The sequence below is a fragment of the Nesoenas mayeri genome (assembly GCF_963082525.1).
Source record: "Nesoenas mayeri genome assembly, chromosome: 25".
Taxonomy (NCBI): Eukaryota; Metazoa; Chordata; class Aves; order Columbiformes; family Columbidae; genus Nesoenas; species Nesoenas mayeri.
The window spans coordinates 4,458,809-4,477,268 of record NC_137549.1 but is presented as its reverse complement, the minus strand read 5'-3'; the positions used below and the strand labels follow the sequence as shown (position 1 = coordinate 4,477,268).

The following is an 18,460-nucleotide window of genomic DNA, read 5'->3' as shown; positions in this document are numbered from 1 at the left end:
ATACAAAAATCTCTGTGTACCTAAGCACATGCTTAACTGCGCTGGGAGAGCCCCGCTTGCTGTGAGCCACGAGGATGTCAGAGATCGTTCTGGTGGTGTTATGAGTAATTTGTGGCTAATAAATGAGTACATTTGAACATCTAACTGAACCAAACTAACTTCTGCTTGGCCTCAAAACCGCCTTTGAATGCGGCAGGATAGAACAAACCAGCAGCAACGCACCGATGGCAGGGAAGGGGGCTCGGGAGACTCTGAGTGTGTTCAGCGTGGGCACGGTCCTTAAAATCACTCTGCAGAATATCAACCTGATCTTAGAAGGGTTTCCCTCTTTCAGCTTTTCTTCAAAATAACCAATTTAGACCCTGTTTTGTTCTTTAACCTACAAAACCCTGAAGAACATGGCGAGCTTAACTTGAAATGTCTCCGACCCTGGAAAATGAACTATAGTCATACTTGTCAAACTCTTCTGACCAGGTTGTCTTTATACTGGGTTTTATCATTTGAAATCTTGATGCTATTAATACCGCAGTATGTGTAACTAAGATAATCAGTCCGTTTACCTAAAGCCGTTGGCGATGCTGATGAGAAACGAGAACCATTGTAGTTGAATTTTCAGCCAGCCCAGGAAGAGCGGGTGGTGCTGAAGTGTACCAGCGGTTTCCTATCGAGGGGTTTGCGTTGTCCATGGTAAGTAACGTCACCTTTTCTCTCTTTCCCTGCCCTTCCAGGTAAAAGCACTCCCGTCAGCCACCTGGGCCCTGCAGATTTCCCCAAGCCCCACGACCCGTTCCAGCCGTTCGGGGCTGACGGCAGTGACCCGTTCCAGAGTAAAAAGGGCTTTGGGGACCCGTTTAGTGGAAAAGATCCGTTTGCTCCCTCCTCTTCGAGTAAAACCGCTAAAGACTCTTCCGTGGGGTTTGCAGACTTCAGCTCTGTAAGTTAAGTTCATTGTCTCTGAGCAAACCACTTTCTGCTCTGCTTGCAGCACCCTTGGGTTTTCCTTTTCACTGCAAACCTGCTGTTCGCTGCCTTCTGTCTCTCAGTAACTCCACGCTGTCCTCATTGGTTTTGTATTAATATTGCTGTAATAAAAAGGCGTTATTTCAATAAAAACCAAGGAGTTTCATGCTGAATTTTAAAGGGTTGACTTGCATTTTAAGTTATTTTAGTGCAGTGTGCCTTGACTCCCAAGTTCTTTGTAGCGGAATCTGTGTATTGTTTTTGTTGCATGGAGGCCATTTTGTAAATTGATTTTTGGGAGCCGATGATGTAAAGTTTCATAAAAAATTTGTTAAAAACATTTCTCTAGCGATTTCACCATATCCTGAGAAGCAAATCCTTGAAGGGAAAGATTCCATTAAGTATTTGTAACTGTTTGTGAAACAGTTCTGGCAATCCCATTGCCATGTTTGCTGTGTGCGGTGGGACGTGCTCAGACAGATACGTCCAGGAGACAGGGATGGAAAATGTAGCTGTTCAATTTTGTTCCAAGTTCTGATGTTGTAGAAGAGCCTTGTTAGACCAAGAAAACAAATCTGTCTTGTAGAACCAACGTAGAATTGTCCATATTGCCCTCCAGGCGAGAGCATCAGGCAGTTTGAAAGCAGAGCCAAGTGCCCGTTCGTTAAACACTGTGCAGGTTTCTGTAGGCCTGGCTTTGCTTCTAGTCCTGGCAGGTCCATTATTGGACTGGCAGTGACTGGAAATATAGCACCAGTGTGGTTCCTATTGCCTCTAGGAGCAGGCAGGAATCGGTTCATCCCCACCTCCTCCCTCCTTGCACGTGGTTTTGTTGCCACGTCGCCACGCAGGAAAGTTGCCCATTAAACCTCCGATTTCACGCTGATGGACACAGGTCCGTGTTCAGCAAGCGGAGATCTTGAAGCCGAATCCTTCAGGTTGCTTATTTGGAATGGTTTTCTCCCCTAGATATTAGTAAACAGCGAGTGTGTGTCGCTTTCCTGTGTGATATTGGTGGCCGAGGCCACCCATGGGTGCCGTTAGCTGCCCCAGTGCTTTGATTTACCCATTTAAACTCAGACATTCTGTATGCTTGGCCACAGCCGGCGCTGGCCTGTTGGATCTGCAGTTACGTTCTGTGATTGTACACAATGGTGACTTTCCTAATAAAAACAAGACGCAAAACTTGCTTTATCTGAAATTTCTTGACCAACCTCCAATTCCTCCCTTGACTGAAGGACAAATAATGCACGGAATGAGTATTACCAGCTCTTGTCGCCTTTCTTGTAGCTTGGATTGCTTCAGCTTTTAATCGATTTTGTGAATTATTTTCCACGACTGTAAGGAAAAAAAAATAAGTGTTAACTAAATTTGAGTGAAAAGAGCCTGGTCTCTGTTCTTGTCAGTGTTTTGGGTGTTTCGCTTCCCTGTGCCGCAGTTCTGCTGCTGCACTTGCTCGTTCCTCACCCTGCCGTACGGAGGCTCGAGTTACCCGTCACCCTGTGATCCACGGGAGTATTGCGCTTGTACTTGCCCAATGTTTCTCTTCAGAATGGAAATTAAGGGCAGTTTTACTGTCAGAACACTTTTTGACGCACAGTTTGAGTCCGAGGAACCCGAGAATAGAATCGTGTAGGTTTGAATAATTGAATAACCTGATTTTAACTGGAATTATTATTGACCGTTGCAAAGAAGTGACATGAGGATCTTCCCTAGATTGTAGTGGGAAATTTGGCTGGTTTTTTAAGCCCTGGCAAGTTCCTGCACACAAATTTATTCTCCTTGAATTCTGAACTTTTCTGCTGGCATTAAATCTGACTCTTTGGGTAATTCACTGGTGGGCAGTTCTGCTCCTGACAATTTGATTTATGGAACCATTTGTAATAAGGCACATCCTCATTTCTTTCCAATCAATCATTTGCCTATTTTTCCCTTTTTTTTTCCCCCACTCACTACTTTGAACCACAAAAATATAACTTGTGTACCATTAACCAGTCAATTGGAGCACTTATGATAAGTCTATTGACATCTTATGGTAAGATGTCCAGTATAAGTTGGGGAATGACCTATTAGAGAGCAGCGTGGGGGAAAGGGAGCTGGGGGTCCTGGGGACAGCAGGGTGACCATGAGCCAGCACTGGGCCCTTGTGGCCAGGAAGCCAATGGGACCTGGGGTGGGTTAGAAGGGGGTGGTCAGTAGGTCGGAGAGGTTCTCCTGCCCCTCTGCTCTGCCCTGGGGAGACCACACCTGGAATCTTGTGTCCAGCTGTGGCTCCTCAGTTCCAGCAGGACAGGGAACTGCTGGAGAGAGTCCAGCGCAGCCACCAAGATGCTGAAGGGAGTGGAGCATCTCCCGTGTGAGGAAAGGCTGAGGGAGCTGGGGCTCTGGAGCTGGACAAGAGGACACTGAGGGGGGACTCATTCATGCTTACAAATATCTAAAGGGGGAGTGTCAGGAGGATGGAGCCAGGCTCTTCTGGGTGACAACCAGTGACAAGACAAGGGGTAATGGGTTCAAACGGGAACACAAAAGGTTCCACTGAAAGAGGAGAAGCAACTTGTTTGGGGTGAGGGTGGCAGAGCCTGGCCCAGGCTGCCCAGGGGGGTTGTGGAGTCTCCTTCTCTGCAGACATTCCAACCCGCCTGGACACCTTCCTGTGTAACCTCATCTGGGTGTTCCTGCTCCATGGGGGGATTGCACTGGATGAGCTTTCCAGGGCCCTTCAACCCCTGACACTCTGGGATTCTGTGAGATTATATTTGAGTTTGAAATTGTTATTATTTCAATCAAATATTTTAATATTTTGGGCAACAGGTTAATTTGTGGAGCTCTCGTTTGGCTCCGTTATCACACAGCGGAGATGGGGCTGTGCAGCCCCCACGGGCCAGTTCATGGAAGAGATTAAGGACATAAGTTAAAGGATGAAGTGAGGAGATCAGTGAGTGAATTTTTACCTGCATCCAGAGCTACAGCGTGGTGTACTTGCTCCATGTGTTTAATTAGCCTGTCTCGCTGTGTTTTTCACATAAGCTCTAGCTCGTTGTCAGTGTGTTGATGGGTTCTCGTTTCCGTTTGCAGTTTGGCAATGAGGAGCAGCAGCTGGCGTGGGCCAAGCGCGAGAGCGAGCGAGCGGAGCAGGAGCGGCTGGCGCGGCTGCGGAGGCAGGAGCAGGAGGACCTGGAGCTGGCCATCGCGCTCAGTAAGGCCGACATGCCCAGCTCCTAAAGAGCTGCCGTGGCTCCGCCCGCCCGGGGAACCCTGGACACGGCTCCTACAAAATTCATGGGTTATGTCGTGAAAATCATTTGAGTCACCTTCAACTCTAAGCAAGACTGGTTACGTCCAACGGGGCTCCGTGGGGCTTCTCAGCACGCAGGAAACACTGTCTAAGCTGTACTGTTACGTTCTAGAGAAAAATTACCGCTTGTAAGAAATCGAACATATGATGCGAAGATACCGAAGGCAAAGTTTCTTCATCTGGAAGGCAACGTTGCACGTGGTCAACGTCGACTTGGGAAGCTGGCATTTTATTACCTGAATTCCAGTGGGGTTTTGAGGCTGCAGTATGAATTTCAAAGAAAATGTCGTAAAAGGAAAATATTTCTAGAATTAGCTTTCACTTGTTACGTTTATTCAATAATTCATGGTAGGCTAATCAGTATGGCAGCTGCATCATCTGTGTCAAAGTCTCCAGCATAAATTCAGTATTAGATGGTCCCTTTTATGCAGGAGATGTGGCTTTTACAAGAGAATATGGCGATTTATATGTCATGAATACAACCATAGTTATGTGTATAAAGCATTACAGGTTTGAAACCTCTATGAATGACCAGTTGAACTGCACGTGGTGGCGTGAAAGAGGGAGTTAATTCAGTTGTAGTAAATGGGTAAATACTTTGGCAATGAAATCAGTAGGTAAAATCGTGCTTGATCTTCTAAGCAAATACAACTGCAGGACTGCGGTACGAGCTCGAGTGCTGCTTCTGTGTCAGATCAAGCGATGGAAACCGTAACAAGATTGAGCCACACTCACCCCTACAACTCATTGTCCCTCTTTGGCTCCAGCTCCAGACACAGAGCGTGTTACTGGTGTTACCCGCCCAACGTGTCAGTTGTTACCTCTGTTTCTTGAATTCCACCGATCTTCTAGCACAGGGTTACAGATCAGATATAATGAGCTGAAATAAGGCCAAGCTGCAACAGATTTTATTTGCCAAATGCACGTTCGTGCGTTAGGTTCTAGTAGTACTGGTAGACTGGAGTGACTTTAAAACCTGCAGGAACAGTTAGGAACAGATTTTATATCCACCTGTAGAACTCCATACTTCCACCTGCTAAGGATAACGCAGAATGTGTTTTACATGTCGTCCATAAGTCCTTATGATAAGTCTGTGAATTATTTACTTACTAAAAATGCCTTTTTCTGATTACAGGAATTCTAAAACTTCACTTGTCTTTGCCTTGAACTTTTATGTCTAAATAGAAAAGGCATCTAGCACAAAGTTTTTAAAACATCCTTAATGTAAATCTGCTTTCCTGACCTTGGTTGTGTAGGGATACAGAGCTTAGCAGTCTGGTTTGACTGGTGCAGCCCTTATAACATTTGCTTGATTTGTTTTGAAAATGTGGCATTCCTTCATCATCTCTAATGCGTTTCTACTCTGCATGTCCTGGCTTCCCTGCTTTTGTTTTTCATAGTACAAAGTTAGTGCTGGAGTGACAACAACCTGTCCCCATTCTGGGGTAATCACAGAACCCCAGAATGTCAGGGGTTGAAGGGCCCTGGAAAGCTCATCCAGTGCAATCCCCCCATGGAGCAGGAACACCCAGATGAGGTTACACAGGAAGGTGTCCAGGCGGGTTGGAATGTCTGCACAGAAGGAGACTCCACAACCCCCCTGGGCAGCCTGTTCAGGCTCTGCCACCCTCACCCCCAACAAGTTTCTTCTCAAATTTAAGTGGAACCTCCTGTGTTGCAGTTTGAACCCATTACAGAACCTGATTGGAAATGCTTTCTTCTTTTTCTCTTAAATACGTTAGATTAAATGATCAAACACTAAAACATCAACGAATTCTCGTTTCTGTTGGTGCACAGGACGTGAAGGCTCTGGAGTCAAACTGGAGTCTGCCTGCAGGTATCACGAGGCAAAACCTTTGCTACGAAAGCGCAATTTCCAAAACTTGCTGCAGGCTTCTCAGCGAAGTTAAACCAGTGGTACCATGTGTGAGATTCTCCTTCTCCTTTGGGCTGAGTCTCCGTGGTGTCTCTTCTGCTCCGCAAACACCCCGTTAATGCGCGGTGCCATTTTAGGGAGGAAACACGCTTTTTTGGGCTGCTGCTCCGGTGCCGTCTCCGGTGGGTGGAGGAGCTGAACGGCTTCATTTGCTGAGTTACTCACCAGGACAGAATTCCTGCTGCTTTGTGAGTGCTCCGGAACACGGTGCTTTATCACGCTTCTAGGGCAACGAGTCGGTGGTTTTAACATGTTCAGCAGAAATGTGAATTAATCCAGCATTCCATATAGTGTAAGAACTAATTGCTCATTTTCCTATTTCCTTATTGAGTCGTTCTTCATATTTGCTTGGACAGTAACAAAAGATGGAGCAGATGGAGACGGACAGAACGTGTCCTCTCTGCACAGTGCGTTACATTTGGTAAGCTTAGTTTTACTGGAACAGCCTGGATTCACAGTTTTAGACGCTGTAGTAGAAGAAAAGGTCACTGGGATTTCTCCCCGTGGTGTTTCAGACCGTTTTCCATGTCAAAAGGAAGCGACGGACGTTCTTCCCTTTGCCTGTAACTCAGTGGTTTGTATGATACCTGCACTTGTTCTTCTAACACAAAACTTTATCGCGAGACGCTGATCGGCTTCTTCCTCCAGAACGATGACATTTAAAGCACAGAGAAAATATGTACAGTGCGCGATATATAAAATGTGAGTATACACAATGCATATACAGTGTACATTGAGATCCATATTATCTGTGTCTATGTGTATGTATATATATATAGTGTATTGTATAATGTAATAATTGTGTATATACTACATACGTCCACATACTATGTCTAGTATATAATTACTTGTGCTGTACATAAAATGTGTATATACAGTGAATATGTAGAATATGCACATATATTCTGTATGTTAAAGCTCATGTGTATGTATGTACTCTCTAAGCAGAGGTGGATGGAGGAATTGCAGGTCGGGTCTTGGCTCTTGGGATTTCAGGGTTCTGGTGAAAGAAGGAAAGGAGGGCGATGACTCGGTGGCTTCCAGTGGATCAGTGTGGGACCAGTGCCGCCGGGGATTGCTGCGCCATGACCGAGCGCCCCGGACGCGGCCGCTGTCCCCGCGCATGCGTGTTCTCACCTTCTATCGCGTGTTAAAGTGGCTTTGGAACAGAGGCTCCATTTCCAATCTCCTTGCACGTAGCACTCGTGTCATCCTCACCTTCTTTTCTCTAGGCTGAGGCAGTGATTTTCCTCCTGCGTTTGCTTATAGTTTAGCATCTCTTTAAAACCGATTTTCAAGAAGCGATTCCCATTCGCACACACCCCGAACAGCCACACGCTAAGGCAGAAAACATGGTTTTCTTGCTTCATTCCAGTTCTATAGGTTGCGCGGAATCATCTGGATTGCAGCTCTGGTTTTCCTCCCTTTCCACCTCAGCTTGGCTTTGGCAGGAATGAGTGTCCATTGCATTCTTGGCTCCGGGGAAGGAACAGAGGTGATTCTGCTCTGATTGGGATCAGTTATGAGGCTCTGGTGCGTTGAGCAATCGCCGCGGAGGTTTTTGCAGCAGCACACGTGTGTGTTGTGCCGCGTGTTGTCAGTGCCGGGTGACTCACAGGCAGCCCTGAATTGCACACAGCAGCTAAACCAGGAGGGATGGGCAATTACTCATATGGAACCTACGCAAGCAAACTCTGCGTGTAGGACACAGGTATTGAATTACCCGCATTATCCTTTATAGACCCGTACGTCCCTGTTTGCCTCCAGTGCTTCCCCCGAGTTACATTGTAAACCGCCTCAGTCGTTCTGCAATAAAGCAGATCTCATAAAGCACTGCGGCCGCACTAGCGCCGGACGGATGGGTTATATTGCACATCGTCCTTGTGGCGTCCCTGCCCCACTGTGTCTCATTTCACGCACGTGCTCCCCGTGCAGCAAATTCCAAACTACGCAGCGTTTTCTTCTCTTTAAATTCGTGCCTGTGAAACCTGTCGTCAGAAATTGTGTAGAGCTTGCTCTGCCATACTATGCTCAGATTCTGTGGGATTCTCCTTCTAATCCTTTTGGGGTTGCGATTTCTTCCTCAGTGTTTCTCCATTGAGAAGGAGCTCTGGTCCCAGCAGAACCGCCGCTTCCCCCGGGTTCCATTTCTCCTCTCTTGGGTGTTTTATTCCTCCCTCTCAGGAATTTCGTTTCTGTTTGATGCTCATTTAGAGTCGCGACTCTGTTCAGTCAAATTGATCTTGTGCTCGTAACGATCCAGTTCAAACATCTTCTAGCAGCGCTGGAACAGCGTCATCTCTGCCGTGTGCCAACTGTTGCATCTCCCCATAGGCTTAGAGTCAATACCTTAATCTTATTCATTGGCACGCCTGTTTTATCAGTTGATATACTACTCTTTTTACTTGAAAGTTTTATAAATAAAGGCTAATTTGTTATGAACATTTCATTTTTCCTTCCCATTTAAGTTTATCTGTGCAAGGACCCCCTGCAATGCGGCTCATCGCTGGTAACCTGCCCTCGTGCTGCAGCCCGACCCGGGACGGCGCAAAGTGGAAACGGACGTTGACCCAAATCTGACCAATGTCTCCAAATATGTACATTACTGTAGCTATATTTATCTTTCAAACATCATAACACGTTGAAAGGTATTTTAATTTTAACCCATCTCATGTGTTTATTGTTTAATATTATAAGACAAATGTTATTGTTTAATATAATAAATGAGAAGTTACTTTTTGGAGCTCTGAGACTTTGGCGCTCTTCCTTTCTTTGTCCTGGTCCGTGGTTTCACGAGTTTCATGTCAGATTTGGGGATCTCCCTCGCCCACCCCCTCGGTCTCTGCACCGAGACCTTTTCTTCAGCCCATGCCCTCCACAGGGTTTTTCCTTTACTCGTCCCCATATTCCCATCCCGGCCACGTTCAGGCTGTTCAGACCCATCAGAAAACCCACCACCCCCATTCCAGAGCAGTTTGTGAGCTGTGGTTGTGTTGGGAGGAGCTGGAGGGACCACCAGGTATTTTTAGTACCTTGACGTTTTGGGTCTGGGTTTGGCTGCGGTGTTGGGACGGGCCCGACTTCCCACCGAGTCCCCTCCGCGTGATGCTCCTTCTCTTGCCAAATCTTGAGCCACAGCTTCATGTTTGCTCCCATTCCAGCATTTGGAGTCTGACAAGGTGTTAATCCAGACGCTTTCCCAAATAGCTGCGTGATCTCTGTGGTTGGTGCCTGATCCCAAAGGCCGCTCCGCACCAGGCAGCGCGTGGAGGCCAAGAGGGTCCCTCTTGGGAAGGGAAGAACCGTGTGGGTGTCCTGGGCAAGAACCACAGAATCCCAGAGTGTCAGGGGTTGAAGGGACCTGGAAAGCTCATCCAGTGCAATCCCCCCATGGAGCAGGAACACCCAGATGAGGTTACACAGGAAGGTGTCCAGGCAGGTTGGAATGTCTGCACAGAAGGAGACTCCACAACCCCCCTGGGCAGCCTGGGCCAGGCTCTGACACCCTCACCCCAACAAGTTTCTTCTCCTCTTTCAGTGGAACCTTTTGTGTTCCAGTTTGTACCCATTGCCCCTTGTCCTGTCCCTGGTTGTCACCAGCAGAGCCTGGCTCCACCCTCCTGACACTCCCCCTTTCCATATTGATCCCCAGGAATGAGTCCCCCCTCAGTGTCCTCTTGTCCAGCTCCAGAGCCCCAGCTCCCTCAGCCTTTCCTCACACGGGAGATGCTCCACTCCCTGCAGCATCTTGGTGGCTGCGCTGGACTCTCTCCAGCAGTTCCCTGTCCTGCTGGAACTGAGGGGCCACAACTGGACACAAGATTCCAGGTGTGGTCTCCCCAGGGCAGAGCAGAGGGGCAGGAGAACCTCTCTGACCTACTGACCACCCCCTTCTAACCCACCCCAGGTCCCATTGGCTTCCTGGCCACAAGGGAGGTGTTGCCGGGAGAAAATTGCTGAATCTCTTGTGTGTACGTGAGTATCGATTCAGTCACCCCAAGTATCTCTGACCTCCTGTCTGATTAGCATTTTCTTTAACGTCATGACCACAATTAAACGTTTTATTGGTGCTGATGCAGCACCCTTACAGCCGCTCCAGCCTTCCCTGCTGACAAACGCTCGTAACGCTCTTTGCCAGCTGCAAACATCATATAATTCTGCTGTTCAGCCTCCCATAAACCTCGGCCCAAATCGCAGCTTTTCCGTGCAAAGAACAAAGCGCTGTGCTCTCTGCCCGTCCCGTGCACCGAACATCCTCCATCCCCCCTTTGGCAGGTGCTTCTGATACAAAATCACCGATATATCAAAACCCACTGACACCGTCATCGTGCACAGGCCATTAAAAATGGGTTGTTGGGATCTGAGGATTTTGTGTGCATGTTTTGGGTTGTGTTTGAGCCTCAGGCTCAGTAGCTTCTCGCCTGATCTATTAAATGTCGCAGGGAATGTCCGGTGTGATATTCCAGATGTTTCCTGATGCCACAGCGATAGGTCAGAACTCCGGGAATGCTCTGAGCTGTAAGAAAGCCAAGGAAAAGTGATTTGAAGGGACACCGTGTCTGCCTATAAACCTGTACATTCATCTGCAATTTGGTGCTGAATTTGCGCTTACGGCAAAGGACACAAAACTTGTGGTTTGCTAAAGGAGTTCGAGTCGAAGCAGGTGAATAATCCGGTGACTGATGCTCGCTATGGTCACAGAGTAAATGAAACCTTGGTTGCTCCTGCTCTCCTTGTGCTTGGAAAGGTGCTTCTGTTGATCTTCCTCACGTAAAGCAGCGCCCATGACTCATTTTTTGTGTCTACAGCAAATATTATGAGTTCAAATAATTGTGGCTGAAAAGTCAGACCTCAAAAGATGAAATCAAACAGCATTCTCTGCCTGCCGAGCTCAGGATAATCCCTGCGTCCGCTGCTCGCTGTGAGCTCAGAGCGCGGCTTTGCGGTGCGGGCCGTTCCTAAGCTCAGCCTAAGGGGTGGGAAGCTGCTTCCTTGGGATCAAGTAGGCTGGAGCATTAAGGGGTCTCTGGGAATTGATAAGTCGAGGTGGTTAATGCCGGCCTGAGGATTTGTGGCTGCTTTAGGTTCCTGGTGTTCGGCTTTTAAATCTGTTCCCTCTCCCCTATCTCTGGGACCTCCCTGTGAACCGAGGGGCTCAGCAGCTGCTCTTGCACAGGATGAGCCCCGCACGGGGGCTGTGCCAGACCCGGCTTGGCGCTGGAGGTTTCAGGCTCATCGGTCCCACCCAGCACAGTTCAGATTCACGATGGGGAGAGGTTTCTCCCTATTAAATTACGCGGGGTTTGGCTTGAATTTTGCTCTTTATGTTTCCCCCCAACACTGCTGGTTACCATAGCGACGGCTACATGACTTTCTTAGAGTTGTTTTATTTAAATATAGCAGAAGAAATTGCTAGAGCTTGGGATTCTGGCTTCGGCAGATGCACAAAACGGCTTCGCAAACCGCAAAGCTCCCAGCACCAAAAGCCACCGAACCGCACGGCCCTGTCATTGGAAGAATGGACAGGCTTTTTTTGGCACTTCTCGCGGACGGGAGCAGCTCAAAGCCAGTCGGTGTCCTCAGGCGGTTTGTGAACCAGGGACTGAGCCCCCGTCCCTGCGCAAGGTGGGCAAAGGCCACCGTCAAAGCTTAAACTGCCCCCGCCGTCCCCATCTGCAAAACTGCGCGTCTCGAGTGCCCTTCCAGAAGAGACGCGGCGTTCCTGGGACGGCTTTTGGCTTCATGGTTGGAAACGCAGTGATTCGGGAGCATCCGCGTCGGCGTTTGCTGGGGACGGGATCCCGCAGGTGCAGAACGAACCGGCTGCTCCGCAGTCAGCGGGTGAGACACGACGGTTCCTGTCGCGGTTGAGACGGACAAAGGACACGGACCAAATTCTTTCAAGATGAAAGTAATAGGTGCCGTTTATTGCTACAAGTGCATTTTTATACAATTCTACCAGTTCATGTGTCTTTTCACTATTGGTTACAAGTTACAGCACTAACATCTCATTGGTTAAACTTGCTATCATCCGTGTTATTCTTCTATCCCCTTCTCTCTCACGGGTACATCTCTCCTCTCTCACGGGTACAACTTTACTCCCATCCTTCTCAAGGGTAAATCTTAATATCTCAAGGCTGATCTCTACTCTCATATTTTCTGTCAAGGATTCCACAGACCCGCTGCAGTTTCCCACAGTTCCCACCGGAGCCCGGAGCCCAGAACCCAGCGCAGAACGAACCAGCTCCCAACAGAAACGGCTCTGGATGGAGCTCAAGCTCAGCAACACTGCTACAACTTTCACTAGGAGCAGCGAGCAGGATCTGCTACTCTCTGTTGCTCACGCGCTCTATCTAATCTGGCGATCTATCTCGCAAGCACACGGAGCCCATCGCTGCGGTGTCTTATAAGAATATGTGTGAAAACCTTGTTTACAGCAGACTCCACGTTTCCTTCTGTCGGCTTCAACTACCACTTCTTTATGGGTTTTTTCCCGCTTCTTTCCGATGAAGTTCGGGATCGCTGCAGATCGATGCTGCGTGCACCTGATCCCGGGTCTCGTGTGTTAATTGGAACCAAATGACCCAAAGGCGCTGAGCTGGTGTGTTGTGAGGAGCTGCCGGGGGGGTCTCGCTGCCCGGGGGGGGTTGGGTGGATCACCGGGGTGTATCTTGGGATGCGCTGATTTAACACGATTTAAAAAAAGAAAGGAAAAGAGAATCGAAAATTACTCGTAATAGAGTGTGAGAAGAATGAGATCAGCATCTCTTTCTTTCTGCTACAAGATTATCTCGAGATTCAAGAACCTGCAGTTTCCTGTAAGACCACACAGAAGTTACCATGTGTGCCCTCCCTTTAGGAATTAAAATATAGCTGGTGGCGAGCTGGTATTGGTGTTTCGTGTGCTCCGCATCCCCCCACACTTTCAGATGCCTGTGTTTATACCTGTTATTTTCTTTTAAAATAGGTAAGAGGATCGCTCTGCCCTGTTTTCAGTTGGTTGCAATGAATGGAGATGCTCAGAGGGCACAACCTGCTGGTTTTCATGGTGAGAAGCTCCCAGCCGGGCACGTCTGCACCGCTCAGAGCGGTCTGGGGAGACGGGATCTCGCAGATAGGACGTGTCTGATCTAGAACCTCTAGAACAGGAGCACAGGCTGTGACATCCAGGGGAACAGGGAAATTGGAGCTTCCCCTGCACCCATCACGATGGGCACTGCGGAGGAGCCGCAAAGGGGCTGTTTAAAGGACTGGTGGGTGCCATGACACTCGTTTCTGGTTGCAGGGACCGTGCAGCGTTCGTGCTCCGCACCGGTTCTCTGGCTGGTGTCGTCCCTCACCTGTGCGGTTTGGGAGGATGCAGAAATGGCTGGACCAAAGGGACACTGCCCGGTATCGCTGCCAGGGGAGGTCACCAGAGGCAGCCGGGGACTAGTGGTGCCCGGTAAACACGGTGTGATGCTCCCGAGCTCTGCAAAGCTCTGCCTGGGGGGGTTCCAGATGTGGGGGTGTTCCAGGTGGGGGTGGGGGGGGTGAGGGGGGTGGGGAGGGTGTTCCAGGTGTGTGTGTGTGTGTGTGTGTGTATGTGTGTTGGTGGTGGTGGTCCAGATGTGGGGGTGTTCCAGGTGTGGGGGGTGATGTTCCAGATGGGGGGGGGGGGGGTGTTCCGGGAGGGGTGGGGGGGGTGATGGGGGTGTTCCAGGTGTGGAGGTGTTCCAGGTGTGGGGGGGTGATGTTCCCTGGGGGGGGGGTGATGTTCCAGATTGAGGAGGCAGAAAGGGGGGGGGAAGGGGGGGAAAGGGGGGGGGGGGTAATGTCCAGATGTGGACAGAGGTGCCCACTGAAGCTGGGTGTCAAACCTCCGTGTCTTTTTTAACGAGAGAGGCAGCAGTTTGGCCCCGCACGCTGGGAGCGGGAAGGGCTGAAAGCCATCGGTGACACCACAAATCGCGTTGGAAACGCCAAAGGCCACGCTGAAATACGGAAATCTTCGCCCATGAGGACAGAGAAGGAAACACCTAGAACTGTTGCAACAACGGGTGTGCTAATTTTAGAACGTCGTTAAGTCATCCTCACTTTCTGGAACGAGATTGTGCAATTTTTTTTCTAGCAAATAAATGAGCTTTGTTTTTAATGAAGAAATGTTTAATCTCGCTTGTATTTCACTTTGAAAGAGCTATAAAAGTGAAATGTGGAACTCATTCTTCCATGTCAATGATTAGGAGCCCAAAATACATCTGTTCCACATGAACAACTGCAGATTTGCTTTCACAGAAAAACAGCTATATTTGTCGTTACTCTAAACGCGTTCCTGTTGATTTCGTTCTCGTGTATTCGAGCTTGTGAAGTCAGAGAGAATGTCACAACCTCGAGTAAAACCAAGTTCCAAGTATCCAGATGTTGAGGAAAACGCTTCGCTATCGAGCTGACTCTGCATACTTAATTAACAGTGATTGAGTTTGACGTCCCGGGGCTCGCCACCAAGCCGTGGCTGCAACAACAGAGGATCCTCATTAAGAGCTGCGGAGTAATTGCCTAGATGCACTGTTAGACTCGTGATCTCATTTACAGCTGTGCAGGGGATGGGGGGGCCCGTTTGGCTTATCGCAGCGATTTATTCACCGCTGCGGCTGTTGCAGCGTCCAACGCATTTGAAATCGCTTTTCAGAACGGGGGTTCCTAACTTGTTTTCCTTCAACACAGTAAATGTCTTCCTTAGCTCCCCAAATCCGGGTGGGATTCCACATTATGAAGTGAATGTAAGTTTGGGGAGTCAGTTATGAAGGTATTTAACCTGTGTTGTGAATGCGTTTGAATTCCACTACTGTTCCATTGGAATTCTGCGCCGAGCTCCTGAGAGCGGGTAATTTATGGACAAGAATGCCCTAAAATAAGCCTCCGTAATTACAAAAATGCAGTGTTTAAATTTATAGTAAAAACCCACACGCTGCTGGCAAAACTGTAACTGCATCTGGAAAACATTAAGGATGCTATTAAAATAGTCCAGCACAAACTAGAAATGAGACTGAAATTACAGTGTTGCTTTCTTACCCATTTTTAGGAAGTGTATTTTGGATGTGATTTGCTTTGCTGTTTGTTGTTTTCTGTATAAACCCCGTATTGTACCTTGTTTAGCACTGGGATGGATTATCTGCTCTCTTATCTGTTTTACAGAAGCCCAGAGCTGGGAGTTTTTGGGCATCTTTGCAGTCGTTGGTGACTGCGACACGACCGGGGGTGCCGGCCCCACCAGGGGGGGTGACAGCGACATCTCCGAGAGCGAAATCACAGCAATTTGGAACTTATTTTATTAAAAAGACGAAATGCTTTCAAACATTGAAAAATTACGTTTTTATAAAAACAGAAATAGGCAAAATACCCATTTGTCTTCTATTTACATATACAATATTTCTCATTGTATAAAATTATTTACAATATATAAAAAAAAATTACAGTAAAATAGGTTATTTTCTTACAAGACGTCAAGCCCTGTACTTCTAGTGTAGATCATGGCAGACACGAGTATTATTGCACCTGTGGGACGCCCAGTCTGACCATAGGAGTGTTCTCCTGACCGAGACCTAAAATAACATCGGGAGCTACAGTAACATTCATTTCTCTCTTCTAGGGTCAACTTCAGGCAGTTTCCATACGAACATTGTCTGGTAAAGCTTGGGACGGGGCAGTTAGAAAAACACAAACATAATTACAGCTTCTTCTATACAATCTGTATGGAGTCTTACGGAGTTCGCCCTTCTGGAAGCTGCATAAATAACCCCTGTTCTCCTGGCTGGGCAGGTTCACGGACACGAGTCACCAAAGTTCTCTGCAGGAGGAGCCTGGCTGAGCCTCCTTGTGTCAAATCCTCCTCCGCGTCCATCGCTGGAGCGTCGGTGCCTCCCTACGTAGTACCAGCTACAGTTTTCCACCCTCTGCACCTGAGCAGTTCGGTAACCGGCCCCCGGCCGGCGGGCGCGGGTCCCGGGGCTACATGTGCCGCTTCATGTGCAGCGCCAGGTGGTCGGAGCGGGAGAACGCCCGGTCGCACAGGTGGCACTGGAAGGGCCGGTGGCCCGTGTGCTTGCGGTAGTGGCGGGTGAGCTCGTCGGAGCGGGCGAACTTCCATCCGCAGCCGTCCCAGTTGCAGTGGTAGGGCTTCTCACCTGCGGAGAGACGGCACAGAGCGTGACTCAGCGGCGCTCCCTGCGCGGTAACTTCACCCCATCGCTGCTCTCCTTTGCCACCCAGCCCTCCTACCATCACAGCCAAGTGCTTTCAAGCCGAACGAGGCTGCTCAGTAATTCCTTTACTCATTCATGCATGCAGTGAAAACCTTTTGAGGAAGGGTGTCAGAAGCCCTTAGAAAAGCTCTGACCTATATATGCATAGGAAAACACTCAGACATTATAGATCTGATCACCTGTCATAGCTCAACCGTGGATATCCCAGAATTTAAGAGGCTACAGGGTTAAAGCTCAGGCTATAAACTCTTTTTACACAGGCGGCTGTCACAAGCAGCGAGCAACGAATCTCCGGCGCCCGGCGGCATTTACCTGTGTGCGTCCTGAGGTGGGCCTTCAGGTGTGAGCTCTTGGTGTACGTCTTCCCGCAGCCCGCGTAGGTGCAGGTGTGAGTAGCCGTCCTCTTGCGCGGCCAGGACCGACGTCCTCGCTTTGGTTTGGAGTCCAGCAGCTCCAGGGGGGAGGAGGGAGGGGTGAGCATTCCCCTGGGAGCCGAGGGCTGTAGGGGCATGTTGTCCTCAAAAAGCCCAAACTGGGAGGTGTTCTGGTACTGGAGGTGGGTCTGCGGGTGGTGGAAGCCGGAGGCCGGGTGGTAGGTTTGCTGGAAGGACACGGACGAGGGGCACATCATCTGCGCATGGCAGTCGTTCACCATGAGATCGTCGGGGCTCAGAGGGGGGGTCTCTGCCCCGGGGATCTGGGGGGAGCTGGCCACCCGGGGCTGCTCGTAGGCCATCATGCAGGTTGCGTTGCCCTCCTGCTTGATCTTCGGGCAAGCCTGGGGCACCAGCCCCAAGACCGGTCCATAATTGTCCATGTCGGGTTCGGGCTTAATGTTCTCAACGAACTGCGGGCTCCCGAAGCTGGGGGCCACAAAGAACCGCCCCTGGACGCTGCTGGGAGGGCAGTAGTTGGAGTCCATCTCGGAGCGGATCATCTCGGGCACGATGCCGGCGTTGTAGGGCGGGGGGCTGCCCTGCTCCAGGGCACTGTAGCATCCCGGGGACGGGTTTGTCTGGTAAAAGGCAGCGCTGTCCCCTTGGGCAGGGGGATAGTCCCCCCCGGCTGCGCCTTGGCCGTAGCTGTCACTGCCCATGGAAAGGATAAAATCCAGCACGTTGTTGAGATCTTCATCCTCCTTGCGCGGGGAGAGGCCGCCCCAGGTGCCAGCGGGGGTCTTGGCCTCCTGGTCGCACTTCCACCTCTGGGGAGAGAGCAAAGGGACAGGGTTAGAGGTGCCGTTTGAGGAGGGGGCAGATGCGGGGACACGCGGGGCCGCCGCCCACCCGTGCGAGGAGCCGCGCCGGGGAGGGGGAGAGAAACTCACTTCGTGGAGGGCTTTCTCGCGGCAGGGGCTGGCGAAGGTGGCGAAGGAGGGCAGGATGGTGTCGCTGAGCGCCATGGTGCGGCCGGGCGGGACGGCGGACGGCGCGGCGAGCCGCCCTCCCCACCTTATAACGCGGGCGCGGGCGCCCTCAAGCCAATTGCAGGGAGCGGAGGAAACGCGTCCCGGACGGGGCGGGCGGGAGGCAGCGGCTCGGGCGCAGCCTAAATTTAGCCCCGGTATAAAAGGACGCGGCGCGGCGGTCCCAGCCCGAGCGGGGCGGAGCGGAGCGGGGCCGGGACCGGCCGGCGGGTCCCCTCGCAGCTTTCCCCGCAGTGCGGGGTTCGGGGACGGGCCCCTTCGCTGCCTCTTCCTTACTGCGGGGTTTGGGGCCGGACCCCTCTCAGCCTTCCCCTTAGTGTGGGGTTTGGGGCCGGATCCCCCTCATCCTTTCCCTTAGTGTGGGGTTTGGGTCCAGACCCCTCCCAGCCTTCCCCTTAGTTTGGGGTTTTGCTCCAGACCCCCCGCATCCTTCCCCTTACTGCGGGGTTTGGGGCCGGACCCCTCTCAGCCTTCCCCTTAGTGTGGGGTTTGGGTCCAGACCCCCCTCATCCTTTCCCTTAGTATGGAGTTTGGGGCTGGACCCCTCTCATCCTTCCCCTTATTCCCGGGTTTGGGGGCAGCTGTAGAGTGCTGCTGCC

The 18,460-nt window shown here is 50.3% G+C and overlaps 2 protein-coding genes across 3 annotated transcripts in view; one reads left to right on the top strand and one right to left on the bottom strand.

Annotated features, from left to right (window-relative positions):
* The window catches only part of EPS15L1 (epidermal growth factor receptor pathway substrate 15 like 1), a 34,738-nt gene extending 28,701 nt beyond the window's left edge, over positions 1–6,037 (top strand). For both annotated transcript variants that reach the window (XM_080359457.1, XM_080359456.1), the window contains exons 23-24: positions 729–934; positions 4,039–6,037. In XM_080359457.1, coding sequence (XP_080215583.1) covers positions 729–934; positions 4,039–4,185 — 353 coding nt within the window. In that variant the 3' untranslated portion in view covers positions 4,186–6,037. The remainder of the gene's footprint in view (positions 1–728; positions 935–4,038) is intronic.
* Positions 6,038–15,590: 9,553 nt separating this feature from the next.
* On the bottom strand, positions 15,591–17,852 carry KLF2 (KLF transcription factor 2). The gene is made up of 3 exons (XM_080359374.1): positions 17,763–17,852; positions 16,748–17,639; positions 15,591–16,357 (listed from the first exon to the last, which is right to left on the bottom strand). Exons 1-3 carry the CDS (start codon positions 17,835–17,837, stop codon positions 16,182–16,184), a joined length of 1,143 nt encoding a protein of 380 aa, XP_080215500.1. The 5' UTR covers positions 17,838–17,852; the 3' UTR covers positions 15,591–16,181.
* Positions 17,853–18,460: the final 608 nt, after the last annotated feature.